The sequence below is a fragment of the Silene latifolia genome, chromosome Y, assembly GCF_048544455.1.
Source record: "Silene latifolia isolate original U9 population chromosome Y, ASM4854445v1, whole genome shotgun sequence".
In the NCBI taxonomy this organism is placed as follows: domain Eukaryota; kingdom Viridiplantae; phylum Streptophyta; class Magnoliopsida; order Caryophyllales; family Caryophyllaceae; genus Silene; species Silene latifolia.
This window is the reverse complement of record NC_133538.1, coordinates 185,293,045-185,310,221: the sequence shown is the minus strand read 5'-3', so window position 1 is coordinate 185,310,221 and position 17,177 is coordinate 185,293,045. Positions and strand designations below refer to the sequence as shown.

General features: G+C 44.4%; 1 protein-coding gene across 1 annotated transcript; it reads right to left on the bottom strand.

The window, feature by feature from the left end:
- Window positions 1-14,393: 14,393 nt before the first annotated feature.
- LOC141629601 (protein FAR1-RELATED SEQUENCE 5-like) lies at window positions 14,394-16,177 on the bottom strand. Its single transcript, XM_074442578.1, has 3 exons — window positions 15,881-16,177; window positions 15,566-15,586; window positions 14,394-15,470 (listed from the first exon to the last, which is right to left on the bottom strand). The coding sequence occupies exons 1-3, from the start codon at window positions 16,175-16,177 to the stop codon at window positions 14,394-14,396; spliced, it is 1,395 nt and encodes a 464-aa protein (XP_074298679.1).
- Between the last annotated feature and the right edge of the window lie 1,000 nt (window positions 16,178-17,177).

Genomic DNA, 17,177 nt, shown 5'->3' with positions numbered 1-17,177 from the left:
GCCCTCGGGAACTGCGTCCGCGGGATCCACACTAGGCATAATCGACTCGAGGTTCTTTCGAATCGAATTAAGACATATTAGAGTCGCCACCAAGTTTTTTGGGAACTTGGAACCATTCAAGTCAACTTTACACCTTTCATCGAAAAGCATAAAGCCAATCGACTACGAGTGATTAAAGATAAAGACTTGTACCCTATATCACTCGATTTGAATGACTCTCGTAATCCAATGGTATTTAGACGGATCCACAAACCATAGATCTTGAGTAAGGGGTGAGGGTACGTGTTGGGAAGCCCATAAGGACACCCAACCCCGCCCGTCAATAACGGCCTCTACTAAGTCAAGTATGGATTTGAAACAAGGTCATAGCTACTACGATATATGATATGCAAACATCGTTTTCAAAACCCTAACATGTGACAACAATTTCTATGTCGTTTTAGATGCAACTAAACTAACTTTGTCAAAGTTGTAATTTAGCATGTGGGTTGATTGATCTAACAACATGTAAAGCAAACAAACAAGGCTTGATGGGAATGGGTGAGCCGTTGGGATCTACCCTATTACAACCCAGGCATTTCATGCCGACACAACGAGAAATTAAAGATACAACTCGATCTAAATACAATCGCTATATACAATGCCGTACATGACACATTACACGACCATTCGACCTAGAAAAACGTGCACAAAGGGGGGGCCCACGGCTCACATGACTCACGGCCTTGGGTCACTCCTCGTAATGCGTGCTTTCACTTAATCTTATCGAATTAGACATTGGGTCACACACCAAAGCATGCATGAGCATAAATCGGGCCATGTTGCTTTAAACAACATGCGATTTACTACGCTCTCACTTGCATTGGGGTACAACCGTCTAACCAAACAAGACTAAGGTTTTTGAAAGAGGTTTTAACTCGATAAAAGAAAACTAACTTGAAAATTACAACTCGATGAACAAACGATAAATTACAAGCGACAAAACAAATAAAGAACGAACGATGCAAAAACAAACGAAACAAGGAAGGCCAAAGGCCACGGCCAAACCTAGGTCCTAGGTCAGGTTCATTAGGTTAGATAGATGATTGTGAAACGGGATAGGAAACAAGTTAGAAAACGAATTAGAAACAACGTTGATCGATTGGAAGGATGTCGCGCAAAGGTGTATTCTACACGGCCTAAAAGGGGTCAAATTTGGTCAAGTTTGCTAATTAAGTTAACTCATCGAGTGTTAATAAGAAGGTGCTAATCACGCACTCTTATACTAGCGAGAAATTAGGTGAAAGAGAGAGATGCGTTCATTAAGTTCTGAAATTGTTAATCGGTTTTTAAAGCTATGTCGATGTACCCTAATGTGTCTAATTAGGTTATCAAATTGATCTAATGTCATCTAAATGAGTTATATGTTAACAATCAGAGGTCATACTAACATGTGACGGGTCCTAAGATGGGTCGAATTGGCCGAAACAAACAAAGGGTCAAAAACGAGGAGCGAAGTTAGAAGTTCGTTTTATTTATGTCCTACCTTGAACACGAGGATATGTAAATGAGACGGGGGTGTACGACCGACTGATGTAGCGGTTTATTTCCCATATCAAGTCAACGCGGGTGTTCATGGTGGTACTTTAACTCATACTCGGACTAAACTAGTTTCATAGTTAATTTAAACGATAAATAAAAAGCGATAAACAAACAAAACAAACTATAAGAAAAACAAACATAAAAACGAAATAAAAAAAGGAGAAAGAGGAGGATTTGATGCACCCTCAACCTACATATATCGTTGACACCGTCTTGGGTCGTAATCGATGGTAGATTTTATCTCGAGAGGCCGTCGTCGACGAAGAAACAAAGCAAACACGCGTTTTTATCGAATCTGAACAGCAACTTTCAAACAGCGATTTCTCCCTCGTTTCACGATGAAAATTCGATTTAAAAGATGTTTTGAAAACTAGAAAGAGAGGAGAACAGAGATCTTAAAGCAACCCCTGCTCGTTTTGAGTTATTGGGCACGAAAAACGAGCACAAACAGAACTGGACAGACAGAACAAATCACAAAAACAGAGTGTATAACACTCTGTTTTTCGAGGGATTTCGTGTACTCTCAAGGGCAATTTGGCTCGTAAATCTTTGTCTAATGTGTAGATAGATGTTATATGGTTAATTAGAAACAAGAAACTCGAGTTTTGATGGAGGTTTGAAGGAGGAACGAATTGTTTTTCGAAGAGGACACACAAACTGTTCCATTTTGGATGTCGGTTTTGTGGAGGGTTTTTGAGAGGCAATTAGGGTTTTTTTCTGAGGTTTAAAGCTTGTGAGTGAAGGTAGGATGTATGGAGAACTTAGAGGAATGAATGTATGGTGAAGGGTTGGTATTTATAAGGAGTTAAAGTAGGGTAAAAGGGAGGAGAGGCAGACGGGCTCGGCTGAGCATAGCTGCTGTCCAGCAGCTTTTGGGGGATTTTCTAGGGTTCATATGGGGGGTTTTCTTGGTGATTAAGGTAAGGTAATATGGGTAGGATATTAGGGTATGGGTTAGGGTTAATGGGCACGAGTTTTGGTGGTATTTGGAGCGGGTTTTGGCTCGGGATTCATCACGCAAAACAGGGGGTAGGCTGTTTGTATGCGGGCTGTTGGGGGTGATTTGGGATGGGATTTGGGCCATGGTTAAGGGGGTTCGAACAGGGGTGGATGGGTAGAGGCTTAGGTTGGTTAGTGTACTCGAGATTCGTACCAATTCGTAAAGAAAACGGGCTCAAAAACCGAGCTAAAATCGAGCTCAAAAACACATGTTCAAAAACGAGTTCTTTTCGATTTTCAAATCGATTTTTCAAATCAATTAACACATTAAAATAAATGATTTTTCAAACCAAATATACTCATAAAATGATTTTTCAAATCAAATATTTATTTTATTTTCAATAAAATAAACATGGGAAAATAAATTCAAAATAAAATAAATTAAATTGAAATCACCTTAAAAAAGACTTTAATTCAAATATCATTTAAATTAATAAAATGAACTCACTTAAAAAAACATTAATTTAAATATCATTTAAATTAATAAAATACTTCATCGACGACGCCCATTCTACATCGTAAAACGAGCTCCAAATAATGACAATGACAACTAAAGAATACATGTGTCCTATCATCATCGAGTGTTTGTCGGGTTCTCTATAAATTCCAATATCGACGGATACGGGTATCTACAACTAGGTACGTTTCGAAATAGTCTTAGGTTCGTTTTACATATATTGTGGGTACGTTTCGTCTAAATAACCCATTCATGATAACAAGGGAAAGGGTTTAGGGTTGGATTAGGTGGACCCGCGTTAGCGGTCCGCATAATCCAACCTTAAACCCTTTCCCGTCCCGTTTTAGGATACCTGGTCCCCTCGGAAAGGGGTTCACCCTTCCCCTTTTAGGGCTCAGTTTACGGTTCCCGTTTCGATAACAAGGGAAAGGGTTTAGGGTTGGATTAGGTGGACCCGCGTCAGAGGGATGCCTAATCCAACCCTAAACCCTTTCCCGTCCCGTTTTAGGGTACCCGCCCCCCGTTTAAACCCTTTTACGTACTAGGTACGTTTCGAAATAGTTTTAGGTTCGTTTTACATATATTGTGGGTACGTTTCGTCTAAATAACCCATTCCCGATAACAAGGGAAAGGGTTTAGGGTTGGATTAGGCGGACCCGCGTAAGCGGTCCGCCTAATCCAACGCTAAACCCTTTCCTGTCCCATTTTAGGATACCCGGTCCCCTCGGAAAGGGGTTCACCCTTCCCCTTTTAGAGCTCAGTTTACGGTTCCCGTTTCGATAATAAGGGAAAGGGTTTAGGGTTGGATTAGGCGGACCCGCGTTAGCGGTCCGCCTAATCAAACCCTAAACCCTTTCCCGTCCCATTTTAGGATACCCGCCTCCCGTTTAATCCCTTTTACGTACTAGGTACGTTTCGAAATAGTCTTAGGTTCGTTTTACATATATTGTGGGTACGTTTTGTCTAAATAACCTATTCCCGATAACAAGGGAAAGGGTTTAGGGTTGGATTAGGCGGACCCGCGTTAGCGGTCCGCCTAATCCAACCCTAAACCCTTTCCCGTCCCGTTTTAGGATACCCGGTCCCCTCGGAAAGGGGTTCACCCTTCCCCTTTCAGGGCTCAGTTTACGGTTCTCGTTTCGATAACAAGGGAAAGGGTTTAGGGTTGGATTATGCGAACCCGCGTTAGCAGGACGCCTAATCCAACCCTAAACCCTTTCCCGTCCCGTTTTAGGATAGCCGCCCACCGTTTAATCACTTTTACGTACTAGGTACGTTTCAAAATAGTCTTAGGTTCATTTTACATATATTGTGGGTACGTTTTGTCTAAATAACCCATTCCCGATAACAAGGGAAAGGGTTTAGGATTGGATTAGGCGGACCCGCGTTTCGCGGTCCGCCTAATCCAACCCTAAACCCTTTCCCGTCCCGTTTTAGGATACCCGGTCCCCTCGGAAAGGGGTTCACCCTTCCCCTTTTAGGGCTCAGTTTACGGTTCCCGTTTCCATAACAAGGGAAAGGGTTTAGGGTTGGATTACGCGGACCCACGTTAGCGGGACGCCTAATCCAACCCTAAACCCTTTCCCGTCCCGTTTTAGGATATCCGCCCACCGTTTAATCCCTTTTACGTACTAGGTACGTTTCGAAATAGTATTAGGTTCGTTTTACATATAATGTGGGTACGTTTTGTCTAAATAACCCATTCCCGATAACAAGGGAATGGGTTTAGGGTTGGATTAGGCGGACCCGCGTTAGCGGTCCGCCTAATCCAACCCTAAACCCTTTCCCGTCCCGTTTTAGGATACCCGATCCCCTCGGAAAGGGGTTCACCCTTCCCCTTTCAGGGTTCAGTTGACGGTTCTCGTTTCGATAACAAGGGAAAGGGTTTAGGGTTGGATTATGCGAACCCACGTTAGCAGGACGCCTAATCCAACCCTAAACCCTTTCCCGTCTCGTTTTAGGGTACCCGCCCCCCTTTTAAAGCCTTTTACGTACTAGGTACGTTTCGAAATAATCTTAGGTTCGTTTTACATATATTGTGGGTACGTTTCGTCTAAATAACCCATTCCTGATAACAAGGGAAAGGGTTTAGGGTTGGATTAGGCGGACTCGCGTTAGCGGTCCGCCTAATCCAACCCTAAACCCTTTCCCGTCCCGTTTTAGGATACCCGGACCCCTCGGAAAGGGATTCACCCTTCCCCTTTTAGGGCTCGGTTTTGGTTCCGTTTCGATAACAAGGGAAATGGTTTAGGGTTGGATTAGGCGGACCCGCGTTAGCGGTCCGCCTAATCAAACCCTAAACCCTTTCCCGTCCCGTTTTAGGATACCCGCCCCCCCGTTTAATCCCTGTTACGTATTAGGTACATTTCGAAATAGTCTTAGGTTCGTTTTACATATATTGTGGGTACGTTTCGTCTAAATAACCCATTCCCGATAACAAGGGAAAGGGTTTAGGGTTGGATTAGGCGGATCCGCGTTAGCAGTCCGCTTAATCCAACCCTAAACCCTTTCCCGTCCCGTTTTAGGATACCTGGTCCCCTCGGAAAGGGGTTCACCCTTCCCCTTTTAGGGCTCAATTTACGGTTCCCGTTTCGATAACAAGGGAAATGGTTTAGGGTTGGATTAGGCGGACCCGCGTTAGCGGGATGCCTAATCCAACCCTAAACCCTTTCCCGTCCCGTTTTAGGATACCCGCCCACCGTTTAATCCCTTTTACGTACTAAGTACGTTTCGAAATAGCCTTAGGTTCGTTTTACATATATTGTGGGTACGTTTTGTCTAAATAACCCATTCCCGTTAACAAGGGAAAGGGTTTAGGGTTGGATTGGCGGACCAACGTTAGCGGTCCGCCTAATCCAACCCTAAACCCTTTTCCGTCCCGTTTTAGGATACCCGGTCCCCTCGGAAAGGGGTTCACCCTTCCCCTTTTAGGGCTCAGTTTACGGTTCCCGTTTCGATAATAAGGGAAAGGGTTTAGGGTTGGATTAGGCGGACCCGCGTTAGCGGGACGCCTAATCCAACCCTAAACCCTTTCCCGTCCCATTTTAGGATACCCGCCCACCGTTTAATCTCTTTTACGTACTAGGTACGTTTCGAAATAGTCTTAGGTTCGTTTTACATATATTGTGGGTACGTTTCGTCTAAATAACCCTTTCCCGATAACAAGGGAAAGGGTTTAGGGTTGGATTAGGCAGATCCGCGTTAGCAGTCCGCTTAATCCAACCCTAAACCCTTTTCCGTCCCGTTTTAGGATACCCGGTCCCCTCGGAAAGGGGTTCACCCTTCCCCTTTTAGGGCTCAGTTTACGGTTCCCGTTTCGATAACAAGGGAAAGGGTTTAGGGTTGGATTAGGCGGACCCGCGTTAGCGGGACGCCTAATCCAACTCTAAACCCTTTCCCGTCCCGTTTTAGGATACCCGCCCACCGTTTAATCCCTTTTACGTACTAAGTACGTTTCGAAATAGCCTTAGGTTCGTTTTACATATATTGTGGGTACGTTTTGTCTAAATAACCCATTCCCGATAACAAGGGAAAGGGTTTAGGGTTGGATTGGCGGACCCGCGTTAGCGGTCCGCCTAATCCAACCCTAAACCCTTTTCCGTCCCGTTTTAGGATACCCGGTCCCCTCGGAAAGGGGTTCACCCTTCCCCTTTTAAGGCTCAGTTTACGGTTCCCGTTTCGATAACAAGGGAAAGGGTTTAGGGTTGGATTAGGCGGACCCGCGTTAGCGGGACGCCTAATCCAACCCTAAACCCTTTCCCATCCCATTTTAGGATACCCGCCCACCGTTTAATCTCTTTTACGTACTAGGTACGTTTCGAAATAGTCTTAGGTTCGTTTTACATATATTGTGGGTACGTTTTATCTAAATAACCCATTCCCGATAAAAAGGGTAAGGGTTTAGGATTGGATTAGGCGGCCCGTGTTTCGCGGTCCGCCTAATCCAACCCTAAACCCTTTCCCGTCCCGTTTTAGGATACCCGGTCCCCTCGGAAAGGGGTTCACCCTTCCCCTTTTAGGGCTCAGTTTACGGTTCCAGTTTCGATAACAAGGGTAAGAGTTTAGGGTTGGATTAGGCGGACCCGCGTTAGCGGGATGCCTAATCCAACCCTAAACCCTTTCCCGTCCCGTTTTAGGGTACCCGCCCCCCGTTTAAACCCTTTTACGTACTTGGTACGTTTCGAAATAGTCTTAGGTTCGTTTTACATATATTGTGGGTACGTTTCGTCTAAATAACCAATTCCCGATAACAAGGGAAATGGTTCAGGGTTGGATTAGGCGGACCTGCGTTAGCGGTCCGCCTAATCCAACCCTAAACCCTTTCCCGTCCCGTTTTAGGATACCCGGTCCCCTCGGAAAGGGGTTCACCCTTCCCCTTTTAGGGCTCAGTTTCCGGTTCCCGTTTCGATAACAAGGGAAAGGGTTTAGGGTTGGATTACGCGGACCCGCGTTAGCGGTCCGCCTAATCAAACCCTAAACCCTTTCCCGTCCCGTTTTAGGATAGCCGCCCCCCGTTTAATCCCTGTTACGTATTAGGTACGTTTCGAAATAGTCTTAGGTTCGTTTTACATATATTGTGGGTACGTTTCGTCTAAATAACCCATTCCCGATAACAAGGGAAAGGGTTTAGGGTTGGATTAGGCGGACCCGCGTTAGCAGTCCGCTTAATCCAACCCTAAACCCTTTCCCGTCCCGTTTTAGGATACCCGGTCCCCTCGGAAAGGGGTTCACCCTTCCCGTTTTAGGGCTCAGTTTACGGTTCCCGTTTCGATAACAAGGGAAAGGGTTTAGGGTTGGATTAGGCGGACCCGCGTTAGCGGTCCGCCTAATCCAACCCTAAACCCTTTCCCGTCCCGTTTTAGGATACCCGGACCCCTCGGAAAGGGATTCACCCTTCCCCTTTTAGGGCTCAGTTTACGGTTCCCGTTTCGATAACAAGGGAAATGGTTTAGGGTTGGATTAGGCGGACCCGCGTTAGCGGTCCGCCTAATCAAACCCTAAACCCTTTCCCGTCCCGTTTTAGGATACCCGCCCCCCGTTTAATCCCTGTTACGTATTAGGTACATTTCGAAATAGTCTTAGGTTCGTTTTACATATATTGTGGGTACGTTTCGTCTAAATAACCCATTCCCGATAACAAGGGAAAGGGTTTAGGGTTGGATTAGGCGGATCCGCGTTAGCAGTCCGCTTAATCCAACCCTAAACCCTTTCCCGTCCCGTTTTAGGATACCTGGTCCCCTCGGAAAGGGGTTCACCCTTCCCCTTTTAGGGCTCAATTTACGGTTCCCGTTTCGATAACAAGGGAAATGGTTTAGGGTTGGATTAGGCGGACCCGCGTTAGCGGGATGCCTAATCCAACCCTAAACCCTTTCCCGTCCCGTTTTAGGATACCCGCCCACCGTTTAATCCCTTTTACGTACTAAGTACGTTTCGAAATAGCCTTAGGTTCGTTTTACATATATTGTGGGTACGTTTTGTCTAAATAACCCATTCCCGTTAACAAGGGAAAGGGTTTAGGGTTGGATTGGCGGACCAACGTTAGCGGTCCGCCTAATCCAACCCTAAACCCTTTTCCGTCCCGTTTTAGGATACCCGGTCCCCTCGGAAAGGGGTTCACCCTTCCCCTTTTAGGGCTCAGTTTACGGTTCCCGTTTCGATAATAAGGGAAAGGGTTTAGGGTTGGATTAGGCGGACCCGCGTTAGCGGGACGCCTAATCCAACCCTAAACCCTTTCCCGTCCCATTTTAGGATACCCGCCCACCGTTTAATCTCTTTTACGTACTAGGTACGTTTCGAAATAGTCTTAGGTTCGTTTTACATATATTGTGGGTACGTTTCGTCTAAATAACCCTTTCCCGATAACAAGGGAAAGGGTTTAGGGTTGGATTTGGCAGATCCGCGTTAGCAGTCCGCTTAATCCAACCCTAAACCCTTTCCCGTCCCGTTTTAGGATACCCGGTCCCCTCGGAAAGGGGTTCACCCTTCCCCTTTTAGGGCTCAGTTTACGGTTCCCGTTTCGATAACAAGGGAAAGGGTTTAGGGTTGGATTAGGCGGACCCGCGTTAGCGGGACGCCTAATCCAACTCTAAACCCTTTCCCGTCCCGTTTTAGGATACCCGCCCACCGTTTAATCCCTTTTACGTACTAAGTACGTTTCGAAATAGCCTTAGGTTCGTTTTACATATATTGTGGGTACGTTTTGTCTAAATAACCCATTCCCGATAACAAGGGAAAGGGTTTAGGGTTGGATTGGCGGACCCGCGTTAGCGGTCCGCCTAATCCAACCCTAAACCCTTTTCCGTCCCGTTTTAGGATACCCGGTCCCCTCGGAAGGGGTTCACCCTTCCCCTTTTAAGGCTCGCCACGGTTCCCGTTTCGATAACAAGGGAAAGGGTTTAGGGTTGGATTAGGCGGACCCGCGTTAGCGGGACGCCTAATCCAACCCTAAACCCTTTCCCATCCCATTTTAGGATACCCGCCCACCGTTTAATCTCTTTTACGTACTAGGTACGTTTCGAAATAGTCTTAGGTTCGTTTTACATATATTGTGGGTACGTTTTATCTAAATAACCCATTCCCGATAAAAAGGGTAAGGGTTTAGGATTGGATTAGGCGGCCCGTGTTTCGCGGTCCGCCTAATCAACCCTAAACCCTTTCCCCGTCCCGTTTAGGATACCCGGTCCCCTCGGAAAGGGGTTCACCCTTCCCCTTTTAGGGCTCGCCATTTACGGTTCCCAGCTTTCGATAACAAGGGTAAGAGTTTAGGGTTGGATTAGGCGGACCCGCGTTAGCGGGATGCCTAATCCAACCCTAAACCCTTTCCCGTCCCGTTTTAGGTACCCGCCCCGTTTAAACCCTTTTACGTACTTGGTACGTTTTTTCAAATAGTCTTAGGTTCGTTTTACATATATTGTGGGTACGTTTCGTCTAAATAACCAATTCCCGATAACAAGGAAATGGTTCGGGGTTGATTAGGCGGACTGCGTTAGCGGTCCGCCTAATCCAACCCTAAACCCTTTCCCGTCCCGTTTTAGGATACCCGGTCCCCTCGGAAAGGGGTTCACCCTTCCCCTTTTAGGGCTCCGTTTACGGTTCCGTTTCGATAACAAGGGAAAGGGTTTAGGGTTGGATTACGCGGACCCGCGTTAGCGGTCCGCCTAATCAAACCCTAAACCCTTTCCCGTCCCGTTTTAGGATAGCCGCCCCCCGTTTAATCCCTGTTACGTATTAGGTACGTTTCGAAATAGTCTTAGGTTCGTTTTACATATATTGTGGGTACGTTTCGTCTAAATAACCCATTCCCGATAACAAGGGAAAGGGTTTAGGGTTGGATTAGGCGGACCCGCGTTAGCAGTCCGCTTAATCCAACCCTAAACCCTTTCCCGTCCCGTTTTAGGATACCCGGTCCCCTCGGAAAGGGGTTCACCCTTCCCGTTTTAGGGCTCAGTTTACGGTTCCCGTTTCGATAACAAGGGAAAGGGTTTAGGGTTGGATTAGGCGGACCCGCGTTAGCGGGATGTCTAATCCAACCCTAAACCCTTTCCCGTCCCGTTTTAGGATACCCGCCCACCGTTTAATCCCTTTTACGTACTAGTTACGTTTCGAAATAGTCTTAGGTTCGTTTTACATATATTGTGGGTACGTTTTGTCTAAATAACCCATTCCCGATAACAAGGGAAAGGGTTTAGGGTTGGATTAGGCCGACCCGCGTTAGCGGTCCGCCTAATCCAACCTTAAACCCTTTTCCGTCCCGTTTTAGGATACCCGGTCCCCTCGGAAAGGGGTTCACCCTTCCACTTTTAGGGCTCAGTTTACGGTTCCCGTTTCGATAACAAGGGAAAGGGTTTAGGGTTGGATTAGGCGGACCCGCGTTAGCGAGACGCCTAATCCAACCCTAAACCCTTTCCCGTCCCGTTTTATGATACCCGCCCACCGTTTAATCTCTTTTACGTACTAGGTACGTTTCGAAATAGTCTTAGGTTCGTTTTACATATATTGTGGGTACGTTTCGTCTAAATAACCCATTCCCGATAACAAGGGAAAGGGTTTAGGGTTGATTAGGCATCCGCGTTAGCGATCCGCTTAATCCAACCCTAAACCCTTTCCCGTCCCGTTTTAGGATACCCGGTCCCCTCGGAAAGGGGTTCACCCTTCCCCTTTTAGGGCTCGCCATTTACGGTTCCGTTTCGATAACAAGGGAAAGGGTTTAGGGTTGGATTAGGCGGACCCGCGTTAGCGGGACGCCTAATCCAACTCTAAACCCTTTCCCGTCCCGTTTTAGGATACCCGCCCACCGTTTAATCCCTTTTACGTACTAAGTACGTTTCGAAATAGCCTTAGGTTCGTTTTACATATATTGTGGGTACGTTTTGTCTAAATAACCCATTCCCGATAACAAGGGAAAGGGTTTAGGGTTGGATTGGCGGACCCGCGTTAGCGGTCCGCCTAATCCAACCCTAAACCCTTTTCCGTCCCGTTTTAGGATACCCGGTCCCCTCGGAAAGGGGTTCACCCTTCCCTTTTAAGGCTCGCCATTTACGGTTCCCGTTTCGATAACAAGGGAAAGGGTTTGGGGTTGGATTAGGCGGACCCGCGTTAGCGGGACGCCTAATCCAACCCTAAACCCTTTCCCATCCCATTTTAGGATACCCGCCCACCGTTTAATCTCTTTTACGTACTAGGTACGTTTCGAAATAGTCTTAGGTTCGTTTTACATATATTGTGGGTACGTTTTATCTAAATAACCCATTCCCGATAAAAAGGGTAAGGGTTTAGGATTGGATTAGGCGGCCCGCGTTTCGCGGTCCGCCTAATCCAACCCTAAACCCTTTCCCGTCCCGTTTTAGGATACCCGGTCCCTCGGAAAGGGGTTCACCCTTCCCCTTTTAGGGCTCGCCATTTACGGCCCAGCTTTCGATAACAAGGGTAAGGGTTTAGGGTTGGATTAGGCGGACCCGCGTTAGCGGGATGCCTAATCCAACCCTAAACCCTTTCCCGTCCCGTTTTAGGGTACCCGCCCCCCGTTTAAACCCTTTTACGTACTTGGTACGTTTCGAAATAGTCTTAGGTTCGTTTTACATATATTGTGGGTACGTTTCGTCTAAATAACCAATTCCCGATAACAAGGGAAATGGTTCAGGGTTGGATTAGGCGGACCTGTGTTAGCGGTCCGCCTAATCCAACCCTAAACCCTTTCCCGTCCCGTTTTAGGATACCCGGTCCCCTCGGAAAGGGGTTCACCCTTCCCCTTTTAGGGCTCAGTTTACGGTTCCCGTTTCGATAACAAGGGAAAGGGTTTAGGGTTGGATTACGCGGACCCGCGTTAGCGGTCCGCCTAATCAAACCCTAAACCCTTTCCCGTCCCGTTTTAGGATAGCTGCCCCCCGTTTAATCCCTGTTACGTATTAGGTACGTTTCGAAATAGTCTTAGGTTCGTTTTACATATATTGTGGGTACGTTTCGTCTAAATAACCCATTCCCGATAACAAGGGAAAGGGTTTAGGGTTGGATTAGGCGGACCCGCGTTAGCAGTCCGCTTAATCCAACCCTAAACCCTTTCCCGTCCCGTTTAGGATACCGGTCCCCTCGGAAAGGGGTTCACCCTTCCCCTTTTAGGGCTCGGTTTACGGTTCCCGTTTCGATAACAAGGGAAAGGGTTTAGGGTTGGATTAGGCGGACCCGCGTTAGCGGGATGTCTAATCCAACCCTAAACCCTTTCCCGTCCCGTTTTAGGATACCCGCCCACCGTTTAATCCCTTTTACGTACTAGTTACGTTTCGAAATAGTCTTAGGTTCGTTTTACATATATTGTGGGTACGTTTTGTCTAAATAACCCATTCCCGATAACAAGGGAAAGGGTTTAGGGTTGGATTAGGCGGACCCGCGTTAGCGGTCCGCCTAATCCAACCTTAAACCCTTTTCCGTCCCGTTTTAGGATACCCGGTCCCCTCGGAAAGGGGTTCACCCTTCCCCTTTTAGGGCTCAGTTTACGGTTCCCGTTTCCATAACAAGGGAAAGGGTTTAGGGTTGGATTAGGCGGACCCGCGTTAGCGAGACGCCTAATCCAACCCTAAACCCTTTCCCGTCCCGTTTTATGATACCCGCCCACTGTTTAATCCCTTTTACGTACTAGGTACGTTTCGAAATAGTCTTAGGTTCGTTTTACATATATTGTGGGTACGTTTTGTCTAAATAACCCATTCCTGATAACAAGGGAAATGGTTTAGGGTTGGATTAGGTGGATCCGCGTTGTAGGAGTGTGAAAATATCATTACCTAAAAATCAAATGAACGAAGCAAAGATTGAAATACTAACTAAGATTAACTGTTCAAAAGCACAAATCAGAATTATACGATGTTTGGTATGCTCTTCACTGTTACAGTCTTTCGATTTCACCAATAATAAACAGAATCACACAAAACCCTATAATAGGAAGCTTAAACAATCGAAAACAATGTCGAGGAAAACGGCAGTTCTAAATTAATCCCCAAATGACATCCCGTCACAAAAACTGGGCATCAACTAATACGACTTAAAAAGAAGAAAATAAATTACCTGATAAGTAACAAAAACCCGCAGTTTGTCGTCCAGGTGAATATTTCAGAAATTTTTACATCAATTTCAACTTCCAAAACACATTTCTAACATAAGCAGATACTTCTAAACTAAAGCCAAAAAGAGCCAATATCTCCAAAACCCTTTTACATACTAGTCACGTTTCGAAATAGTCTTGGGTTCGTTGTACATATATTGTGGGTACGTTTCGTCTAAATAACCCAGGTACGTTAAGTAATGACTTTAAATTAACAACTCAAAAGCTGGCATCTTAGGGGATGGAACAATTTATCCACCGAAAATGAGAATAATGATTCAAATTGAAACGTAACTAATAGACGTGACAACACACGCCAACAGCTAACATTTACAAAATACAATATCCATTCAAATTAAAGCTTCCTCCTACATTTGGACAAGAATAAAAAATACAATATCAAGGTCCCTAAACAAGACAAACTAACTCGTCAGTCGGCATCGTAGGCAATGGAACAATTTATCCACCGAAAATGAGAATACTAATTCAAATTCAAACATAACTAATAGAGGTCAAAACATACGCCAACAAACTAACATCAACAAAATACAATATCCATTGTAGTCGGTCATTACACACCTTCTCAAGCTACAATTGTCGCGCATCCCAATCCACAACTATTTTATTGACAATACCTACATCATCAAATCATGTAAAATATCATTAATACTTTGTATATATGCCCTCTTCCACTAATATGTAAATTTTAAAAAAAACAAGCAAATAAAGTACCTGATTATGATTATGAGATTACTTGTTAGGAAGTTAACTCGGGCAATTTCTACTATCATGGCGTGCCATTTCCCCACAAGCACGACATTTTCTAAGAGGCTTAGCGTGCTCCTCCATTGCCTTTTCTTTTTCAGAAGTCATCCTTCTACCAGATCCCTTATTTTTTGCTTGATTTGGAGGAAGAATATGAGCTTTAGTAGGGATTTTAGACCCAAGAAGTGTCTCGATTTGAGTTTTCTTGCTTTTTGACTTCCCACCACTACTTGAAATCAACAACTTCTCATTGAAACTCTGAAGCAATTCGAGTAACTCTTTCTCCTTCTCCTCATCATCCTCCACAAGTGACACTGCAGTGAACACCCCTGACCATAATTCACTGATAGTGTTTTGTCTTGTGTCAATTGACGCACAATCAGCTTCTAAGGACGTCCCTACAACATTAAAGATAGGACGAAATGTTGCATAATTGCTCCACCTCGGCAATAGATATTCAGAAGGTATTTCATCAAACCCCTTATTATGCAACACCCATACACAATGTCTATAAAGTATCCCAAATCTCTGAAACCTCTTGCATGAACACACTAAAGTTTTCCCATCAACATCGATTTCATAGACTTTCTTTCTCTCACGATCCATAACAAATAAACGCTCCACGTCCCTTTCTTTCGTGCTTTTGTTGGCCTCATTACAAGAGTAGCATGCACCTTTCAACTCTTCTTGAAAATCATAAAACACAGGTGGTGTGTAAAATTCAGCAAACTTCTTTTCTATAGAAAGGGGAGTTGATAATATAGGAGAGGAGTTTTTAGAATCAGCAGTTAGTTTAGAATGCTTCCAGCGTTGAGCATCCATTGCTGACTGAAAGCGCATCCAAAACTTAACAAGTGATAGGTTGGGGTTGGTGAAGTTGCCGAAGAAACTATTCTCTGATTCTGACCTTGAAGTTGTCCTCAGAAGCCCACCCATATAAGTGTCCCGAAAATATGCAGGAATCCATAATTTGCGGTCCTCAAACATGGATTTCAGCCACTCATTTCCAGACAAATCATGTTTTTCCATAATTGAACACCAGCTCGACTCAAATTCAGTTGGCTCAATATCTTCATTCTAAACAATAGAACTTATTTCTTTTAGAAAGTCTGTGTCTTTGTAAATGGTTGAACCAACTTTGTCAGGCAATTTTTTCATGATATGCCACATACAGAATCTGTGTGTTGTGTTGCCTGAAAACACATTTTTAACCCCGCTTTAATACCCAGGACATTGGTCGATGAATCGAGTAGTAGGATAACACCCACCCATTGCCTTCATAAAATTGTCAAAAAGCCAGGTAAAAGTCTCTTCATTCTCCCGTATTATCAAACCAAATTTAAAAGTGACACATTTTTTATGGTTGTCAACCCCCGTAAAAGGACAAAACACCATACGGTATTCATTAAAATCGAATGTGGTGTCAAAAGACACAGAATCACCAAAGAGTGCATAGTTCTTAATTGCAATTGGATCAGCCTGAAAACCTTAGTGAGTCTTTTGTTGTCATCAACATCAAAATCAAAGTAAAATGAGGGACACCTAGCTCTTTTTTGCATGAAGCCCTCTATCAGCATTTCCGCATCATATTCTTTGATGTATTTCTTTACATCCCTTGATAAATTCTTAAAATCTTCTAAGGAAGCCCCTACGTTTTTATATCCCCTAACGTACTCTTTAAACATTCGAAATGTCTTCACAGGCCCCTGGTTAACACGTGAGTTATCCATTATCATTTTCTTATGCACAAGGTTGAGCTTCCTAAATGACTTTAAGTGAATCATTGTGGCTGGAGTTACCATTGCATGTGAGTGCACCTCGATAAATTCATACACCTCATACTCACCAAAGGAAGTCTCTTAAACTTAATCTTGGCAGGACACCCAACTCTTGTTATTGCCCTCCTCCTTTTTTTGCCCACCATGTCAGCTATTACCTTCTTTGTTACACACACAAATTCTTATGTGTAGTAACTCCTTGAATGATTTTACTTGAATCCAATCTCGGACTAAAGCCACAAGCTTTGGCATATGCTTTGTAGAAATCCAACACTTGCTCCAAATTCTCAAATTTCATTCCAACAAATGGTTTAAGCTCTTCTGAACAATGAGGCACTCCGTGAATCTCACTACTAGCAACAACTTCCGGGCTATCTGGAAGACTCAAATTAACAACAATTACTTATAAACTGCCGTCTTGCTTCACACTAACAAAATGCAATAAATAAAACTAAATGATTTACCTGGCATATCATTCACTAATGGCACATCATTCACTAATAATTGATCTGGACAATTAGTAAGCAATAATATATCTTCTTCTGGATTTGTTGAAATATCCATGTCATTAGTATCCCCAACTATAGCTGCAGAAACAACGAATGGCCAAATGAGCACTTATTCGCTAATAATTTTGAAAAATGATGATTGTCCTAGCTCGAACTAATGTAATTCAACAGCTAAAATTGTCACAAGGGAAAGGGTATTAGGAAAAGTAACGAGGGAAAGTGTACGAAACAACAAAATTGCCAACATTGTCATACAAACAGTCAAACACCTAACTTTAACAATCAATCAAATAATCAATTGTTCAATTAACACAGCAAAAAAATTAAAATTGTTCAATTAACCCTTTCCCGTCCCGTTTTAGGATACCCGCCCCCCGTTTAATCCCTTTTACGTACTAAGTACGTTTCGAAATAGTCTTAGGTTCGTTTTACATATATTGTGGGTACGTTTCGTCTAAATAACCCATTACCCATTCCCGCTCAAAATATTTTAAGAC

Coding starts and splice junctions, on each gene's coding strand:
- LOC141629601 (XM_074442578.1), bottom strand. CDS start 16,177: ATGATTCACTTAAAGTCATTTAGGAAGCTCAACCTTGTGCATAAGAAA. Junction 15,587..15,880: donor ACAACAAAAGACTCACTAAG/GTTTTCAGGCTG, acceptor ATGTGTTTTCAG/GCAACACAACACACAGATTC. Junction 15,471..15,565: donor CAACACAACACACAGATTCT/GTATGTGGCATA, acceptor TCTATTGTTTAG/AATGAAGATATTGAGCCAAC.